The sequence below is a fragment of the Anser brachyrhynchus genome (genome assembly GCF_964034855.1).
Source record: "Anser brachyrhynchus genome assembly, chromosome: 15".
Taxonomy (NCBI): Eukaryota; Metazoa; Chordata; class Aves; order Anseriformes; family Anatidae; genus Anser; species Anser brachyrhynchus.
In genome coordinates this window covers 6492241-6509245 of record NC_137733.1, presented here as the reverse complement: position 1 = coordinate 6509245, position 17005 = coordinate 6492241, and the positions used below count along the sequence as shown (strand labels likewise).

Sequence of the window (17005 nt, the reverse complement as noted above, 5' to 3'; positions counted from 1 at the left end):
ATCATTGAATACTGACTACCTAACGCTTCGCTTTTTGCTAAGGCTTCATCTTACTAAAGAACATCATCTGCCTGCCTCTAGTGCAGAACACACTGCTAGGTTAAAACCCCAGATAAGCCTAAGTAGCTAAGTGTAGATGGAAACACGAGATGCTTCAATTAGTCTATCTTCTGTCTGAAAGACATCAGTTCACTCACCTGTCAGAGTCCTCTGGCTACAGTCACTGGCTGCTGTACTCAGCTGGCTGGCAGGGAAGGGGCTTATCTTTCCATCCCCTTGCTCAGTCTCACCACTACTACAGGCCACAGCGTCACCGTCTTCTTTGTGCATCAAAGCTTGTTCCTTAGGACCCAAATCTTGAGTCAAGTTTGTTTTCTTTGCTGCTGGAAAGAGGTGATGGTTTTGGCTTGTGGCAGCAGCTTTGCCTCTTCTTAATTTGCTTCTTGCAACAGTGCTCTTTGACCTTTTCTGGGCCTTCTTTGCTGCCTCAGCATCCCCAGATTTTTTCTTCGCTCTACCCAAAAGATTTGCCCACAACTCTTTAAAATCATTGTCCTGTTCATCCATTGGCCTGCAGGTGCCAGTAACACGGTGGCCTAATGCCACTGCATGCATTGGAGGACAGGGGAAGATACCAGAATCAGCTCAGGTTTGCATCCTCCATGACCTGTGACTTTCACCAAGTCCTTTCCACCCCCTCAGAGATCTCCATTCTCCAGACTTCAATGGTCAACACAGTGGGCACTTCTCCACTGTCCCGACAGTTCATTCTTCCACACTTAATTCGCAGCCATTTCGTAGAGCATGTTCTCTCTTCAAGCACCCCACGTGCTTTCACACGTAATGCATTGACAAGCTGGTTCTTCTGAGCTCTCTAGACCATACGGTAAGCACTACAGTTTGTGCAGACCAAGCACAGGATGTGCTAGGGGCTTCAAAAAGACACTTACTGAAGCCCTGAAATAAAGAAATAAAAAGGTGGTTATGTAGGATGGTATATGCAGATGCAGTATGGGAAAGGGATGGGGTAGAATCCTGAAGGAGAAGACAATTTGTATAAAACAATAAGATTAGAAGAAGCACATACTGACTCAAAACACTCTCGCTATATTTGTACTACAGACAAGCACAAGCTACCTTACGAGAGAAGAGGCAAACTTTCAAAATAGGTATCTGACACTGGGTTGGCTTTTGGCCTGGGGCTCAGGATTTGAGATTGTCCATTTTTTAAATGCATTCATACTTACATTTATATAGCACAAGACCAAGAAATGCAGCAAAGGAGAAAAATCCTTCAGATCAAGAAGCTATTCTGGAGGTGTTGTGACAGAGCACCTTTAAGGAGGATGGCACGACCTCATTTTGACAAGTAAATAAAGGGAATTTCTTACATCCAGAAGGGTTTTTGGGACGAGTCAGAACAACTCTATCAAGGATGTTCATCCCTTCTCTCTTCTTACATCCACAGCCTGCTCACATTCAGGATTAGTTCTCCTAACTAATACTGAATTCCTCCTACTAGTATTCAGCAAATCATGGCAGTGACCATGTTTCACAAACTGCTGTCAAATACACCAGGTAAACAGACTAAAAAATTATATTTTTAAATTAGTTTCTTAATCTTTTTCAGCTACAGTAAGAATAGCCACACTAGCTAAGGATTACTTGGAACAGCACTAGGGACAATATCCAGATGGAAATGTCATCAGACCCCAGGCAACACTAAAACTAGATCTCTATTCTTAGACTTTTTGATTGTCCTCTTCTTCCTAGTCCTATGTTCACTATGGTTCTGGCTATTTTACCAGAGGTTTTATATTGCTCCCCAAACCTATTTCTTTCAAGCCTAAAACAGAGTGTTTCACTTGGAATGGCAGCAACTGCGGTTCAGTTTCTCCAGTAAAGCTCTGGGCACCGAAAGACTCAAAAAGCAGGAAAAACACATGTGAGATTGTTTTCTCAAATGGTTTGGCTGCAGACAGGCAAGGCTAAGGAATGCTGGTTACACACTTTCATGGGTCAGCCTTTCCTATAAGCAATTACAGATGTTAATAGATTTATTTATTTTAAACTCAGCCTCCCAAACCAGCAGAGGATTTTGCCGTGAATCTTGGAGTCATTTCCTGTTAGAGAGAAACTGAAGTTTTATGTAGCCAGTTCATAAATTTAATTTTCCTGGACAGAATCTTGGTGTAGTTATCGCTGTAAATTGACCATTTTCTTCTAAGTAGGAGACAGCATGTGGAGAAAAACAGAATCTCACATCCTCCATGGCTATAGATACTTCTCACAGGCACATCTGTACTGTCGTATTACTTACAGTCAGTTCCTGATGTTAAATTTTGAAACAGATCTGCACTTTTGTTTGCAATCAATGGCCAGTACCCCAGGTAGACCAAGTCAGACACACAAACGATGCAAAACTAATGAAGAGTTTATCTGTCTTGCTCTTCCCTTTCAAGACTTGTATTTACAGGTTCCTACAGCTCAGTATTTCTGATGCTGCTGTTACTGGTGTACCTAACAGCCAGCTTTGGCACCAGTTCATAGAGCTGGAGAAGTAATAGCTTTCAAAACAATTTCTTTCAGTATAGTATTCAATTCATTTTGGAAGGTTTTAGAACTCTACAAATCACACAACCTGGTCAAATGAAATAAACAGCGGCACTTACCTATCCACTTAGATACTAAATCCATACCTGGTTGTGGCCTTCAAGTAAATGTGGATCATCACAACAGTACAAAACGAGACCAGTAAGAATGAAAGATGGAACCTGGAAAATGAAAGGAAAAGGTGAAATTTAGTTGCACTGATTGCCCTTTTTTATCAAGTTCTAAGGTGCAGGGGGAGGGAGCTGGGAACAGCACATGCTCCAGCGGTGCCAAGTTCTGCTGCTTCCATAGACCTGTGTCCTTAAACATGTAGGTGACCTGCACACATCGCCCAGCACTGTGTCCCCCCCACAGCCAGCAGCACTGCACGCTTCTGCAGAAAAAGCCCAGAAGGCAGACTGGGCCAGAAGCTGGGTAAGGCACTGAGGAACCTGGTCCAGCCCCATAGCCAGCCCTGCTTTGAGCAGCAGTTTGGGCTAGAGACTTCCCAAGGCCAGTCCCAGACCGAGTCACCCATCCTGCGACCCTTCAGTCTGCCCTCGCCTTTCTCATTTGGGGCTCATTTTGTTTCCCAGTAACTTTCTTGAAACCAGAACCTCAATATTTCATTCTTAAAAAAATCCACCGGTGTTTCCTATCGTAAGCCTCTAGCCATACCACGCCGCCACCTTTCTGACCCTGCTGTTTTTAGGGTCACGGGCAACTACTGAATGGAGTTCCCTGGTTTAACTGAAAATGCCAAGAGAAAGTACACTATTTCATCACTTCTCACTTCGCTTCCTTTTTACTTCCTTGACTGTCCTTTGTTGAGGCAAGGAGCACAGAAGCTCCAAATCTCTCTTTGGGCCCCTCGATATTTTATTAAATTATATGTATCCCGTCCTCCAGTGTTTATTCTCTAAAATAAGAGTCCCCATGTTTTCTCTTTGCCCAGAGAAGCCCTCCTGGTCCCTAACCATCTCCAACAGCACTCCCTGAACCTCCTTCGCTCTCCCCTTTTTCGGGGTGCTCTGAGCAGTACTGCCATCAGCAGCCTGCTGACTCTCCCAGTGTCTCTCTGACTCTCCCAGACTCTTACACGCTGTTCACACTTCTTCCTCAGCCAAGGCCTTGCTGATCCTAACATCTCCTTTGCCTTTCTCTGAAAGTGCCTGCTTGCTCAGCAAACGTTTCACCTGCACAGAGATGCCCCGAGCCCTTTCAGTCTCCGGTACCATTAAGGTGCCCCGTAGGATTTCTCTCTTCACCTCTGCGCCCCATGGGTTCAGAAGAAGCCCCCGGATGCTCTTTGAGACCCTTCCGCCAGTTTCCTCTCAGATCATCAAAATAATTCTTTACCTCTTTCCACTTTTCAAAGGATTTCTGAGTAAGCTGTGTTAATTTGTTCTTTATTTCCTAATTTGTTGCCATCAAACCACTCCATCAGACTTCTGAGGGGCAGCCTCCTGGAGAGACCTGACTCCCATGCTGGTAAGATGCTATCAGGTTAAAAATGGATGATGACAGACATCTGCAAAGAATTCAGTGATCATTTCAACCAGTTTAATAGGTACATATTAAACACTTAGAGGCTTGTAATTACTTAGTTCAGTCACAGAATCCTTCCAGGAAAATAAGAAAACAGGTAAAATATCTGCTATCCTCCCAACATCCGGAGCAGCTTCTCTTTTGACAACTGAAAGCACATTTCTACTAGCAATTCAACCACTTGAAATATCTCTTCTGAACTCCCGGATATACATCTGGGCCTGTTTACTTACTGCTTTTAATCTGTGCACTTGCTACAGGAACAATTCTGCCACTTCAGTCTCCGAGAATACGTTACGGGTAGAAAGAGCGGATCAGCGCTGTCTGGGCCTGACCAGCAGTCACATCCCGTACCTGCTCCCCTCCTGGCCCCCAGGGCTGCCTCACCACATTTCCTCCTCAGTGACCATCCCTGCAGCTGGTCACTAACCGAAACCCAGATACTGCATGCCGTTGTGTTGGCACTGGACGTTTCGTCGCCCCCCCTGCCCTTCTCCTTTTTTGAAATCTGCAGGAGGAAGATGTGGAGGCTGGTAGCCAAACTTTCAATCAAGCCAGTCCAAATACTGCAAAGGGAAAGAATTTCTCTCGTGTTTGCTCTGGAAACCACACCAGAAGAAGGCCCCTAGGGATTTTTCCTGACCAAAGCCTGTAACAAACAATCTTCCTACAGGTTCCCAACACTTCCCATTCCTGACGGAGAAGTGCATGTGCACTGTGCGATTTTCAAAATTTCTCTGTCTTTAAAGACTCTACACTGGACCCTGCACCAGCCAACACCTTTATCGCACAGGGTACCTTACGAAGACACAACGCGAGAACCGTACAGGGCAGGTTCTCTTTGCTTGTGGCAGGGCAAATACATTAACGCTGAGTACAGCAAATCTCGGTCAGCGAGGAGGAAACACGTAAGTGCAGAATAGGAATTCAAAGCCGGGTACTAACCCTCCTGTCCTGGCCTCTGTCAGCTTTTCTGTGCCAGAAAAGGGTAATAAAACCAGATGTGGAAATACAGGAGATGACAGATGAATTCAAGTATATGTAAGCAAGAAAATGATAGCCAGGCAATCACGATCAGACTCTAACAAGCAATCTTAGCAATGACCAGTAACGATGTCTACTTGACAATACCACTTATAATACCTTATATCCCGTCAGGTTACCATGCTCACATTTCTTTTAGCGACTATACCTCCCCTTGCTAGTACCTTGTACATATGGTAAAGTATTCTATGTCCAATAAAAGCTTTATCACATTCTAGGCATAAACTTTAAATCACTACTTACATGACAAAATGCCTCTCTACCTTTCAAACGCAGTAGAAACTGACCTTAGCTTACAAAGCGCTTCACCAAAATAGGAAATTTTTACTTTCTACCTCCTCTGGAAGGACAAAGGGGAAGTGACCATAAAAATAAAAAGTAACGGTTGCTCAGGTGCAAATGCTTGTCGCTTGTATGCAAACACAGCAGCATACAAATAAGAAATATATGCAGCTGGTGTTTCAAAAATGCTTATTTGATGTGACTGAAAGCAACAGGAAAATTATTAATTTAAACAGAAACATACAACTGAGAATTAAGGACTGAATAAAAACATTTCACTGGAGGCCCCCAAAATCAATAAAGAGAACAATACTTACTGAGAAGTAATTTATTTTTCAGCGAAGGAGAGAAGTAATCACAGTAATAATAAAAATAAATATGTTAAGATAACATCACAATAAGAAAATTGGATAGCACTGAACATAAACAAGGAACTGTAGTGAAATGGAGATAAAATTATGTAAGATTAATTTTCTGGTCACAAAAGTTAAGGACTTTTAAAAAGAATCTTTGGTGTACATCAAAAACAAGAACAAAGACCTACCAAGGCCACTGGGTGGTTAGAAAACAACCTGTAGAACTGTCAATACTAAATGAAAATATGCAGAACTAAATCTCTGCATAAATATCTATGAGAAAACACACACACATATTATATTCTACAGAATATCCTATGGTCCTGTGACCTGTCCCACAATGCCGATGAACGGAACCTATCCCAACTAATCCAAAGCGTGTTCAGTAGCAGCTATTGAAGACATTTCTGCCAACGGATTCAGATCGTTTGCAAGCAGAGTTACAGAAAAACGGGCTAACAGCTCTCTAGACTGCTAACTGGGATTTTTCACAAGGACAATTAGGGAAGTAAACACCCATCTTTCAGACTGAGATCAACACCAGGCCGTTAAAGAAATGGCTTATATGGGAATTGATGACTAAAGATGGATAATAAAATTAATACCAATCAACACAATGTTATGAAAACCAAGATCTCCTATGTTAAGCTAATACCTTTTTAATGAGGCCTCTGTGTGCTAACAGAGGTGTAATTCTTTTGTAAACCATTAAGGAAGTACCAAGGGACAAAATGATTAATTAAAATAATTCAAAATCAATACAACACACATTTAAAATGATGAAAACATAGCTAGCTAGGTTTCAAAATGCAACTACAAATAGCAGTTCATTGGGAGCATATGTTTCTGCTACTGTCCCACAGAGATTCGCTCGCGTTTTTCTATTATTTAGGCTTAGGAAATGAAGTTGGAGAGACATACAGCACCAATGATCAATGTCTGATGCTGCGGAGAAGGGAACCGTGAGACGCTGCTGACGACAGCGGCAGAACGAGGCAGGCACTTGGCGAGCACAGACCTCAGCACAAAGTCACCGCTTCGGGACAGGGCCGCATGTACAGGACAGGTACGGCTGCCTGGGAAGCACGGAGCCCGGAGAGGTGTCGCCGCCAGGGCAGGTCCCTACAGGACCACGCTGACACCCAAGCTGCAGCAGCAAAAAGGCCGCGCTTCCTCTATACGCGGTACCACCGACAGCGAAATCGCTGCGTGAACCTACAGCCGGTTCATTGCAAACAGGGTGCAGCACCCGCACGTCACACAGCACTGGTGGCACGCAGCCTCGGGAAGGTGCTCCTTCAAACCACCTTTCCAGTGCGAAGCAAAAAGCCTCAACCTAGCCCATCCTTCTTCCAAGCCGGCCACAAAGTTACCTTGTCCCAGGTGCCCAATGCCACCGGACACTGGTAATTTTGACCATTTCAGATCATCTCATAGTTTTGTAGATAAAGAAGGGAGCAATCACAGTTACGAACGTTTGTGGCAAGAAAATCAACTGAATGATTAATGAGGAAGTGAATATAATGAGAAATAGTAACATTTTAATGTTAAACTTTCAAGCCATTTCTTTTCAAGAGGACAATGTTATTCTAAAAGGCGTAAGATATTTGGAGGATGTTCACTTCAAACAAAGCAAGTCCTACAGATACCACTTTCTCCCATAAAGCGTATCTTCTGATTTTAGCTTATCCTCACAAAAGGCAACTACAAAGTGAAGCTTAACACAGCATCTTGGTGTCCCCATGTTTTCCAAAATCCTAACAAGCTTGCTTTGAAAAGGTTACCACACTCATCGTGGATTCCTGCAGGTGACCTAATCACATACTTTCTACGCTAACATTTCATTAATTTGTAACAATGAATAATTTGCCTTCTTCACAGTTAACATCACATACAGGAGCTGCAGTGAGGCAGATAATGTACTACTTTGTGAGTACGTTGCTTGATGATGTTTTCACGCTACCATCTCTGTTCTCCGTATTCCAGAGTCTAATACAAACAGGCTCGGTTTGGTGTCCTGAAAACGCATTTTAAAATTTATTTTTCTTAAAATATCTTCTCCTTTTATTAAGCTCGGTCCCAGACCCCGTCAACATCCAAATATATCGTTAGCTATAGACCTGATGGGAACGTTCAGGGAAACCCCGGCACGGTACCAGCGATGTCGGGGATCTATTACAATTATTTATAAACGCGTGCCTCCCGCAGCCGCAGCGCGAGGTGGCTCACAGACACCACGCCGGTCCCTCCGTGCTTGGCTTTCCAAAATATCATTTCTAGCAACTGCCCAAGGGCCTCGCATGCAAGCGAGGACCCCGGAGCTCAGCCTGAGCTTCACCGGCACGTAACGAACAGCTTAATTCTGTGACTCTCTACCAACCGGCTTAATTCTGTGACTCTGTATCAGTTTAATTCTGTGACTCTGTACCAAACGGTTTAATTCTGTGACTCTGTATCAGTTTAATTCTGTGACTCTGTACCAAACGGCTTAATTCTGTGACTCTGTATCGGTTTAATTCTGTGACTCTGTACCAACGCAGCAGCCGCTGCTCCCCGTCAGCCGCCCCTGCCCCGCCTCAGCGCCGCCATTTCGCGGCCCCCACCGCCCCCCTGCCCGGCCCCGCCCCCCGCTGACGTCACGCCCCGGGCCCCCTCCCGCTCGGCACCGCCACCGCGCGGCGCCGGCGTCATGACGTCACGCCGCGCCGCCGCCCGCCACCCGGCCCCGCCGCCGACCTCTCCGCCGCGCCGCGGGCTGCCGCCGCTCCCGCCGCCCCGCCGCCCCCGCGGGGAGCCCCCCGCCGCAGCTCAGCGCATGCGCGGGGCGCCAACCGGCTCCCTCGCCCCGCACCGGACGGCGATGCGCATGCGCGCGGCAGCGGCCGGCGGCACCCGCGCACGCGCGGACGGCGGCGGCCGCACCCTCCCTGCGCGTGCGCGCGGGCTTCCCGCCACCGGTTGCCATGGTGACGCCCCCTGAGGCGGGCCCGGCCCCCGCCCCGGGCAGCCCTGTGGCGGCCGCCGGGGGCGGACGAGCGCTGGGGAATCGGCGGCGGGCCCGGCCTCCGCCCGTGGCTCTGGTGGCGACAGCTGGTAAGAGCTGGTCTTGGAAAAGCAGTAGCAAAGTACACACACTTGTTAATTTTTTTAAAAAATAAGTGGAATTTATAGAAATATAAAATAAATATCGCTAAGGAGCGCATACGTCACACCTGCCCCTGACCACCATAGAACTATGATTAAAAGTCACATCCCTGGCCTGACATGGAAAACCTACCAGAGCTGCAACTAAAAGCCCATTAAAATTGTAAAGCCTGTTGTGAGAAAATTGTAAAGTCTGTCATAAGCGGAATGCTTTGGGGTTTTAATAAACTTGCCCCAAGGAAATTTCAAGGTGAGCAGTTTCATAGCTCGAGCTTTTACAGAGCTGATCTCTCACAGCATTGCCATTTTATTTTGTCCTTTTTACAAGGTGGGGGCAGAACAGGAAAATGGATGCTATTTCTTCATTAGTCAGCTTAAGCCCTGACACCTCACACTAACATGGAGTTGCAATCAATAATTATTTCCTCCAAATGAACAATTTATTGTGGCTAGAGGACTGCAGATACTAAAAGCACCAGAGAGAGGGTGTGTGTGTGTATCTTCACAGTGGCTTTGCCTTGTGAATGCATATTTTGTGTTGAAGTCAGGATTTTATTCCTCAAAATGTGGTATGGGTGTGGTAAGAACCCAAATCACTCCTTGGTAACCCTTCTTAACAGGCCAAGAGGCAGAGGGAGGTTTAGTGACAACAGAAAGCACTGTGGCTGACTGTCAACTACATTACTATCAGTTTTCTCCAAAAACAAGGTAAGTATTTTACTAAAGATATACAAAGCACTACTAATTGTGATCAATGTGGTATCCCCTTTACAAAGAACTTTTTTTTTTCCCTGTAATTACATCTTAATCTCTAATTTAGCATAACCAAAAGAAATGGATACTGTCATAGCATTGCTTGGTTGGAAATCTTATAACAACAACAACAAAAACCTACAACTTTTAACACAGAAAAAGCTACTGAGGCACCATGCTTTTTCACTTCCAACAAAGCAATTAAATTTTTAAGCTGTGCTAAATTCAAGCAATACTAGCTAGAAGACCTCACATTTTAAGCAAAGAATTGGTGCCTTTGATTATTTTGGCAAGACAGATCAGAGTATTTTATGCAGTGACTCTCCCCAGGAGGTGCAACGTGCCCATGCCAGTATGAGAGAACCCAAAACCGATATGAAGAAATCCTTTGGTTTGTGTCTTTCAACACTTTGGCTAGTTTATTCAAGTTCTCTCTGAAGTTACTACACTTTATGGGAATTAGGAGCACTCTTAAGAAAACCCTGCAAGAACTTGCAAGCAAATATTGCACAAACACACTGAAGAATACTCTGGTTATGATGTACTGAGACACCATGTAGGTTCCACAAGAACTAAGCCGAGTCGCAGTAATATTCATGGCACAATACCATAAATGCAAAAGCACCAAATATTTAAAAGAATAAACCAAACTAAGTACCAGAGAAGCGGGAAACTTGATTTATGGAAGAGAGCTCCATTATCCCAAGCAACCTGAGCTTTGCCTCCATGTCCCTCACTGGTATTCTTCTAAGAGGAGAGGCAAGGCAGGGACCAAGCAGGTGAGGCAAACCCGACAAGCAGCCCATGTAAAAACCTCAGCCCTCCCCAAGCCCCAGCTCACAGTCCCATCCTCCCAGCTACAGCACAGCACTGCTGGCACCAAACCCAAGGTAGGAGACTTGGAGGGGCATCTCTGCAGGCTGCAAACCCCATCACACGGTTGTGGCCAGGGAAACTTCAAAGCGATGCTGAGCACAGCAAACACACACAGCTTCAGCCAGACCAGCCTCTGCATCACAGCTGCCAGGCAACGCTGCAGCCTCAGTCTCTTCTACTGCATTTCGCATAGACAAATGCAATTTTCTGTTCTAAAAGTGCTGAGGCACCAAAGAAAAGGGCACCTCAGAAACGTGAAACACAGAACATGTGCAAGCACCTGTTTTTTCACCACTTGAATCTTTCAAAGCTTACTGTGTTCAGTGCAAGGAGCACAAATCCTCTCAGCCTTGCTGATGTTCATAAATGCATCTTTTTAAAGTCTATATTGAAAAGAACCAAGTGAATTGTGGTATTACTAATACAGACCCGCACAAAAGCACAAGCATTTAGTAGTATGAACCAGCTACCAAACTGATATATATTTCACAGGGCATTTCAAGGCCTGCAGCTATTCCTAAGGCAACAAGGACATGGTTGCTGCAGCAAGCTCTATTCACTATTGCACCAAACATCATTGAGAAGATGCAGCCAGTCAGAGGGAACCAAAGCAGCTCTCCCAAAATCAGGCAGCTGATCAGAGACACTGTGATTCTCTGTGTGGACCTACTGGACTTTTGCTAGCAATGTTTTAATAATTCGCTTTTTCTCCCAACCATGGCACTGGTCTGTACCACAGGTGACCGGATGACCACTTCCCAGGCAGGGAGAGCTGGCTGTCCTGCCTCGATGCAGGGAGGTGGAAGAGAACAGTTTTCTGCAGAACTTCAGCCAGAAAGAGGTGGCTAAAAAGCGCTTGGAGCAATGACACGGGACGGGGAGGATGTTCTGGGCTGGTGGGGACTCAAAAACCAAAGAGGCAATGAAAGCACAGTATGGCAGAAGCAAAGCTACTTTGACAGATATGCCTAAAGCACATGCATAGGGCCACAGTGCTTTAAACTCTAGTATGAAAACCTTGGCTTGATTTAATATGTGCTTTGGTACTCTCCTGTGAACTACAACCCTGTAGGTGCAGGCAGAGCCCTGAAATAGGGACACTTCTGATGCAGGTTGCAAAAGACAGGATATTTACTATCACTCGTTGGTGCTGAGTTTCTCTGCAGAAAACTACTATTATGGAACTTGTGGGCACTGTTGTCAGTTCTAAAATATTTTTAAAAGTAACTGCTTGAAGTCATCATGCAATTGTATTTACAGTAACCATGTGAACCTGCGCATCTATATCTATGCATACACGTTACAGATTATATATGTGTATGTACCTTTACCCCCACATTCAGCATTTCTCAAAATGTGTTTCACTTTGCTGTCTGCTGAGTCTGACGGGCAAACGCACAGCTCTGTGTTAAGGCTTGTAATGCTGGTGGCTCTTTGGCAGCTTCAGATGAACTTTTTAAAGCTTTCAGTACAAATTGGTTCAATCTAGGTCAACAGTGATCAGAGAAATAGCCATGAGGGCCAATTCCAATGGCAGTGGGGGAAGGACTGAGTAAAGTTTACTTTTTGCATTAAAGTTATTACATTAATCTGTCCTTCATGGAATCTCATGGACTTGGGCCATGCTCATCAACAAAGCTCACCACAATTCTCAGTGCACAATACTGAGTCTTTTGAAAGGGCAAAGTAAGCAGCAGTACAGCACTTACCTCCAGAGCAGTTATTTTTTGCAGTTATTAAGTGTCAGTTTTGGGATGGTGCATGCCTCCATACCAATCTCTTCTTTTAAGCCTGCTCAAAATATGCACATTTCCATTTGGTAAATCACACAGCACCAATTAGAGTGTGCACTTCAAATTGACTTGTTATTAACCAAAATTTGTCTGGTTCTCCTGAAAAGTAAAATCAAATAAAATTTCCAAGGAGAATCACTAACATTCAGTAAGGGGACTGGGGTTTAAACTCATGCTAAGAATCTCTAAAAACATCAATAAGACACCATCAAACAACAACAAAAAAATCCTAATGTTTTGATTTCTTGAGGCATATTGCAAGACAACTTAGAACACTTATTCTTCAAAATATCTGCTAAATCACTTTAGACAGAAAAAGTCCAGCAATTGAGATACATTAGCAAAACAACGCTCAAGTTGAATCTCCCTCTGCTTGTAGACATAGCACTGACTTTCCAAGTTCCTAAGAGTTTAATTTGGGACAATTCCATTAAGGCTTTACTTAGTGATTTACTTTTGGAGTAGGTTTTATCCCCAATTACCCCTCATTTACTTGGGCTGCAAAAGAGGAAGAACCAAGTTTTGTTTGGCTTCATGGTCTGCTTCCTTGTTAACTGCTATTACCTGACCCCAAATCCCTTGCAAATAACGTCTGACATTTGGAGTAAAGTTGCACGGAAATGTTTAATGGGCAATTCATTATGATACCTTTTGCCATATAGATTTAAAAAGAGGAGGGAAACTCTGCTTCTTTCACCAATTTTTCATCCTTCCTGCTGTATGTAAATAGATTAATGGCAACGAGACAATCGTGAGTCCTTACAAGTTTTAAGTACTTACAGAAGCCTGTGGTCCCTGCACTCCTGCCAACCATTCCATTTGGACCGGGACCGATGGCATTTTTTTTCCCTTACCCATTCCCACCTGTTCACAGTCCAGACTGCTTCCAGGAGCAGTGTATGTGAATGAGCTTGTGACTCGAGAAAAATTTCCTGCTGGAAGGTGCTCCAGCTCTGACAGCAGGGGACAGCACCGAGGAACATCCTTTTGTCATGGATGAGAATGGGAAAACGACAGCAGAAAATTAATGGCAGAAAAACTGCCTCATGGCTTGGACTGTGTTGCACCCACAGTATGGGTCACAAAGTGCTCTAGAGAAGATGGAGGTTAAGTGTAAACGGGGAGGGTAAAGGAGAAACAAAATGATTCTGAGAGCAGAGGGAGAACAAATGACTATGTCTGGAAGAAAAACTTCCTGCTGAGGAGAGGAAAGGAAGAACTGTGTTCAGCCTGCTCCAGGACAGCTAGGTGAGTTGTTCTGAGTGTAGAAAGACAGCAAGACAGAACAGCAGGGTCATTTTAGCATACCATCCTCTTCTTCCTGAGCAACAGAGGAGACAACTGTCTGGAAAGAACAGGGTAATTCCAGTAAGCAGCCACACTCCCAGGTCTTCTCTGAAATCCCAGGAATTTTTGAACCTGGGGTCTACTGAGAAAGCGTATGATCTCACCAGGTAAGGTTTGGGCAGACCCAGAACTGCCCTGGGAAGAATTTTCAAATGAACAGGGTATTGGGCAGGATGCTCTGAAGGCTCCCACTGCATTTATGTTGTCTCATCCAAACCCAGCAGGTACCTGTCTTTATGCCTTTGGATCTGGGAGATTTGTTTCACGTTGTGCTGGGATTCTTGCATCCCTAATTCAGATCGACTGTGTTTCTTAGGGAAATTTGTTCAAACTATGTAGATCTTATTTGTACAATAAGGATATTTCTGAATTACTTCACAATGAAAGTGGGAGGATTAATTAATAATTGTAAGACACTACAGAAGTGCTAAACATTATTAATGGCTCCCAAGTTTTCTTCTTTTGGAAACAGTGGCCATTTCTTCCCATAATGTTTTAAACAGTTGCTGCTCAAGGAGCTTAGATTGCAGATTCCTGGCCTGTGGTTTGTCCATAAATCATAGACCTGGAGCCTGCCCAAGACACTCTCGATAGTCTCAGCAGGAAGTCTGGACAAGAGCAAACTCTGTTCTCAATCTGGCCCAGTGAACTACTTTATGGGCCGGTCCAGTTTCAAGGTCCTGAGCCAGACGTGAGAGGAATCCTGTCCAAGTTTAAAAGCACGAGGTCTCGGGAATGTCCTTTCAAACTGGATTTCGCTGCCTATAAATATTTTCCATCTTCTGCCCTGGAGGATATAGGTTTGACTCAGCTGAAGAGACTGGGCAGAGCAGCAGAGAAGGCCACGCTGTTTATCACCAGAAGTCTGTCAGCACATAAAGCTTAACTTGTAGAAAAAAATACAAAAAGAACCCAATCCACACTCAAAGCCACTTCTGAACAAAACAATGGACAGGCAGCAGTTTAACAAAGTCCCAGCAGAAATCAAAGAACATAGATAAATTTTCTGTACATAGGAGGGTTCAGCATTGTTTACAGTCAGGAACTCAAATAAGCTCCATGAGGTTGTTCCAGTTTGGAGATCCCGAATTCCATCCCACGGGGAAGTCTGGGGGAGCAAATGCAGAAGCATGGGACAACCAGCCTGTGCTGATGGCTTTCGAGCACAATTCTAACGTGTTGCGCACTCCTGGAACTCATGTTTTGCCTCAACATGCTCGAAAAATTAGGGGTCTCTACTCTCACTTCAGGAAGAGCAAAGGCTGGATGGAAACTGGTTAGCAATACAGTGCTTTGAGGATGAGTAACTTAGGACCTAAGTGGAGAAGGTGGGAGCTAGAAAAGCACAACTCAACCACCACAAACAGCACTGAAGTTCTGATGCAAGATCCATACAAGCCTTCTCTACTTGCACAGCAAGTTTTGACATTGTGTGGAAAGTGAAAAACCTTACCTGTCATGTTTGAAACAACTCATCCTTTACACTGCTTTTTTACCAAAAAGCCTCTGCTGCGTTCCATGCAAAGGCCCTTTCAGAGCCAGTCATCTACAGACTAGCTCTCAAGCAACTTGCCTGTATTCCTATCAGCACATCAGTTTGTGTTCATCAACACGATGCCTCTACATCTCCCTTCTCCACTAGGATCATTGCTAGCCATGTATAAAAACCTCATACACCAGCAATCTCTGCAGGTATTGAGTAAAAGGGAAAGCCAAGACTAAGAGGTGAGGACCTACAGAGGCTTCTGGTGCATAGAAATGTGAAACTTAGACAAAGCACCAGAAAAAGCAGCACAATCAAGTAAGATAGATTTGGGTTAAAGCACCCTCCCGATCCTGCTGCTACCGCTCCTTCCTGCATACAGAACCCCAGGACCATCACCACTTTTCGGCATGTTTGATGGGCACAGTCACAAAGGATTAGTTTACATTCCAATAACAGAAATTTTGTTTGATCATTTAGTCATAAATCTGTCATGGCAAAAAATCAGCACCTCAAGGGCTGCTGGACTCCCAGGACTGGAGAGTTTAAAGACAGCTCAGATGCTTCATGACCGTCTTGGAGTAAGCATGCTCTGCTTCTGACTGCATCAGATTTTATAAGCTAACATTCAGCTCAGGCACTCTATCAACAGATGCTATTTTTAGCCACTTTCTCAGTGAGCACCAGGTAACCAGCCTGCGGGCTGATGCACTCACCTGCAGTACGTTAGCCAGAGAAAACCAAAGGTTTTATTCTTCAGTGTTCATGAAACACGCTGCATTGCAAAGGTCTAGCTATGTAGCCACACCGTATTGCTCCTTTCATGTGCCCTACAAAGTTCTGATGCAAATGAATAATACCTAGTATTCTTTTCTGTGTATTTACACCGATTTTGATGGCAAAGGATCTTACATCTACTTGGAAGAGAAGAATATTGTCTAGTCTACAAAACATATAGCTGAACTTCATGTGTGTTGTCTGCTTCCAGGAGTAAAGCCTTGTGTGTTTACCTGTGCCACCTTTGCTGCTGGCTTCCAATCTTTGAGTATGGACAATTTAAGGGTATTTATTGCACAATCAAGGAACTCCAGCATATCAAAAGGCAACATGCCATCTAGGTCTTACCAGGAACCAAGTCAAGACCTGCAGCCTCTAGCTGAGCTATACAGCTACCAGGGATGTAGAAGGTGGCTCCTTGTTCTCAATGCCCCTTAAACTGCCACATTAATTCCTCTTCTGCATCTGACTAAAAGTGGAATTTCAGGCAATGTTAATAAAACATCTGAAATGACACCTCATACAGCAGACCCTTTTCATTCCTCTTTGCACAGCCAGGCTTCCTTTTGCTTACTGAGCTCATGGTGTTCAGGGAAAGAGCTGGAGGTTATCCTGTCCAGCACAGCGCCCCAACATTTAACCAAATCCAGTTTCAGAATCTTAATCTGGCAATTTAAGGATAAGGTAAACAAATATCACAGCTGCCTCACAGCACCAACTGAGAAAAGAAAAGAATTCTTGTAAACCAGTTTGCGTGGTGTAAACCTGATGCACAGAGGGAAACCTCGCATGGTATTTTCTGTTACAAGCATCTCTTCTGTTGAACAGCTATTGCTCCTCAGAAAATATTCAAAGGGCTAAACTCCATTTTCAAGGACAAGGCTAACAGAATTCAAGGGTGGAGATTCTCCTGTTTTCCTTCCACACTCTGCTACAACCTACTGTTTTCACAGCCCTCTCTACCCACCACTGTCCAGTACCCAATGCTCTTAAGAACAAAGGAGCATCTG

General features: G+C 44.5%; 2 protein-coding genes and 1 long non-coding RNA gene across 13 annotated transcripts in view; 1 reads left to right on the top strand and 2 right to left on the bottom strand.

Moving 5' to 3' along the window:
• The window catches only part of HMOX2 (heme oxygenase 2), a 53203-nt gene extending 44667 nt beyond the window's left edge, over positions 1 to 8536 (bottom strand). The window contains exon 1 of the mRNA XM_080556283.1: positions 8532 to 8536. The gene's annotated coding sequence lies outside the window, so the exon portion shown is untranslated. The remainder of the gene's footprint in view (positions 1 to 8531) is intronic.
• Positions 1 to 8703, bottom strand: part of SLX4 (SLX4 structure-specific endonuclease subunit) — a 32227-nt gene extending 23524 nt beyond the window's left edge. For 2 of the 9 annotated variants that reach the window (XM_080556262.1, XM_080556270.1), the window contains exons 1-2: positions 2700 to 8433; positions 198 to 957 (exon numbers count right to left, since the gene is read on the bottom strand). In XM_080556262.1, coding sequence (XP_080412388.1) covers positions 198 to 615 — 418 coding nt within the window. In that variant the 5' untranslated portion in view covers positions 616 to 957; positions 2700 to 8433. Of the gene's footprint in view, positions 1 to 197; positions 958 to 2672; positions 8434 to 8558 lie in introns of those variants that run through there. The other 7 variants (XM_080556269.1, XM_080556268.1, XM_080556266.1 and 4 more) reach the window with 7 other exon arrangements.
• A 78-nt stretch (positions 8704 to 8781) lies between these two features.
• On the top strand, positions 8782 to 16951 carry LOC308178158. Of its 3 annotated transcripts, none has more exons than XR_013939612.1 (3): positions 8782 to 8915; positions 9587 to 9674; positions 11088 to 16951. It is a non-coding gene; the product is annotated as an uncharacterized lncRNA (long non-coding RNA). The 3 variants fall into 3 exon arrangements; XR_013939613.1 differs by having other exon boundaries at positions 9787 to 16951; XR_013939614.1 differs by having other exon boundaries at positions 9587 to 15154; positions 15332 to 16951.
• The last annotated feature ends 54 nt before the right edge of the window (positions 16952 to 17005 follow it).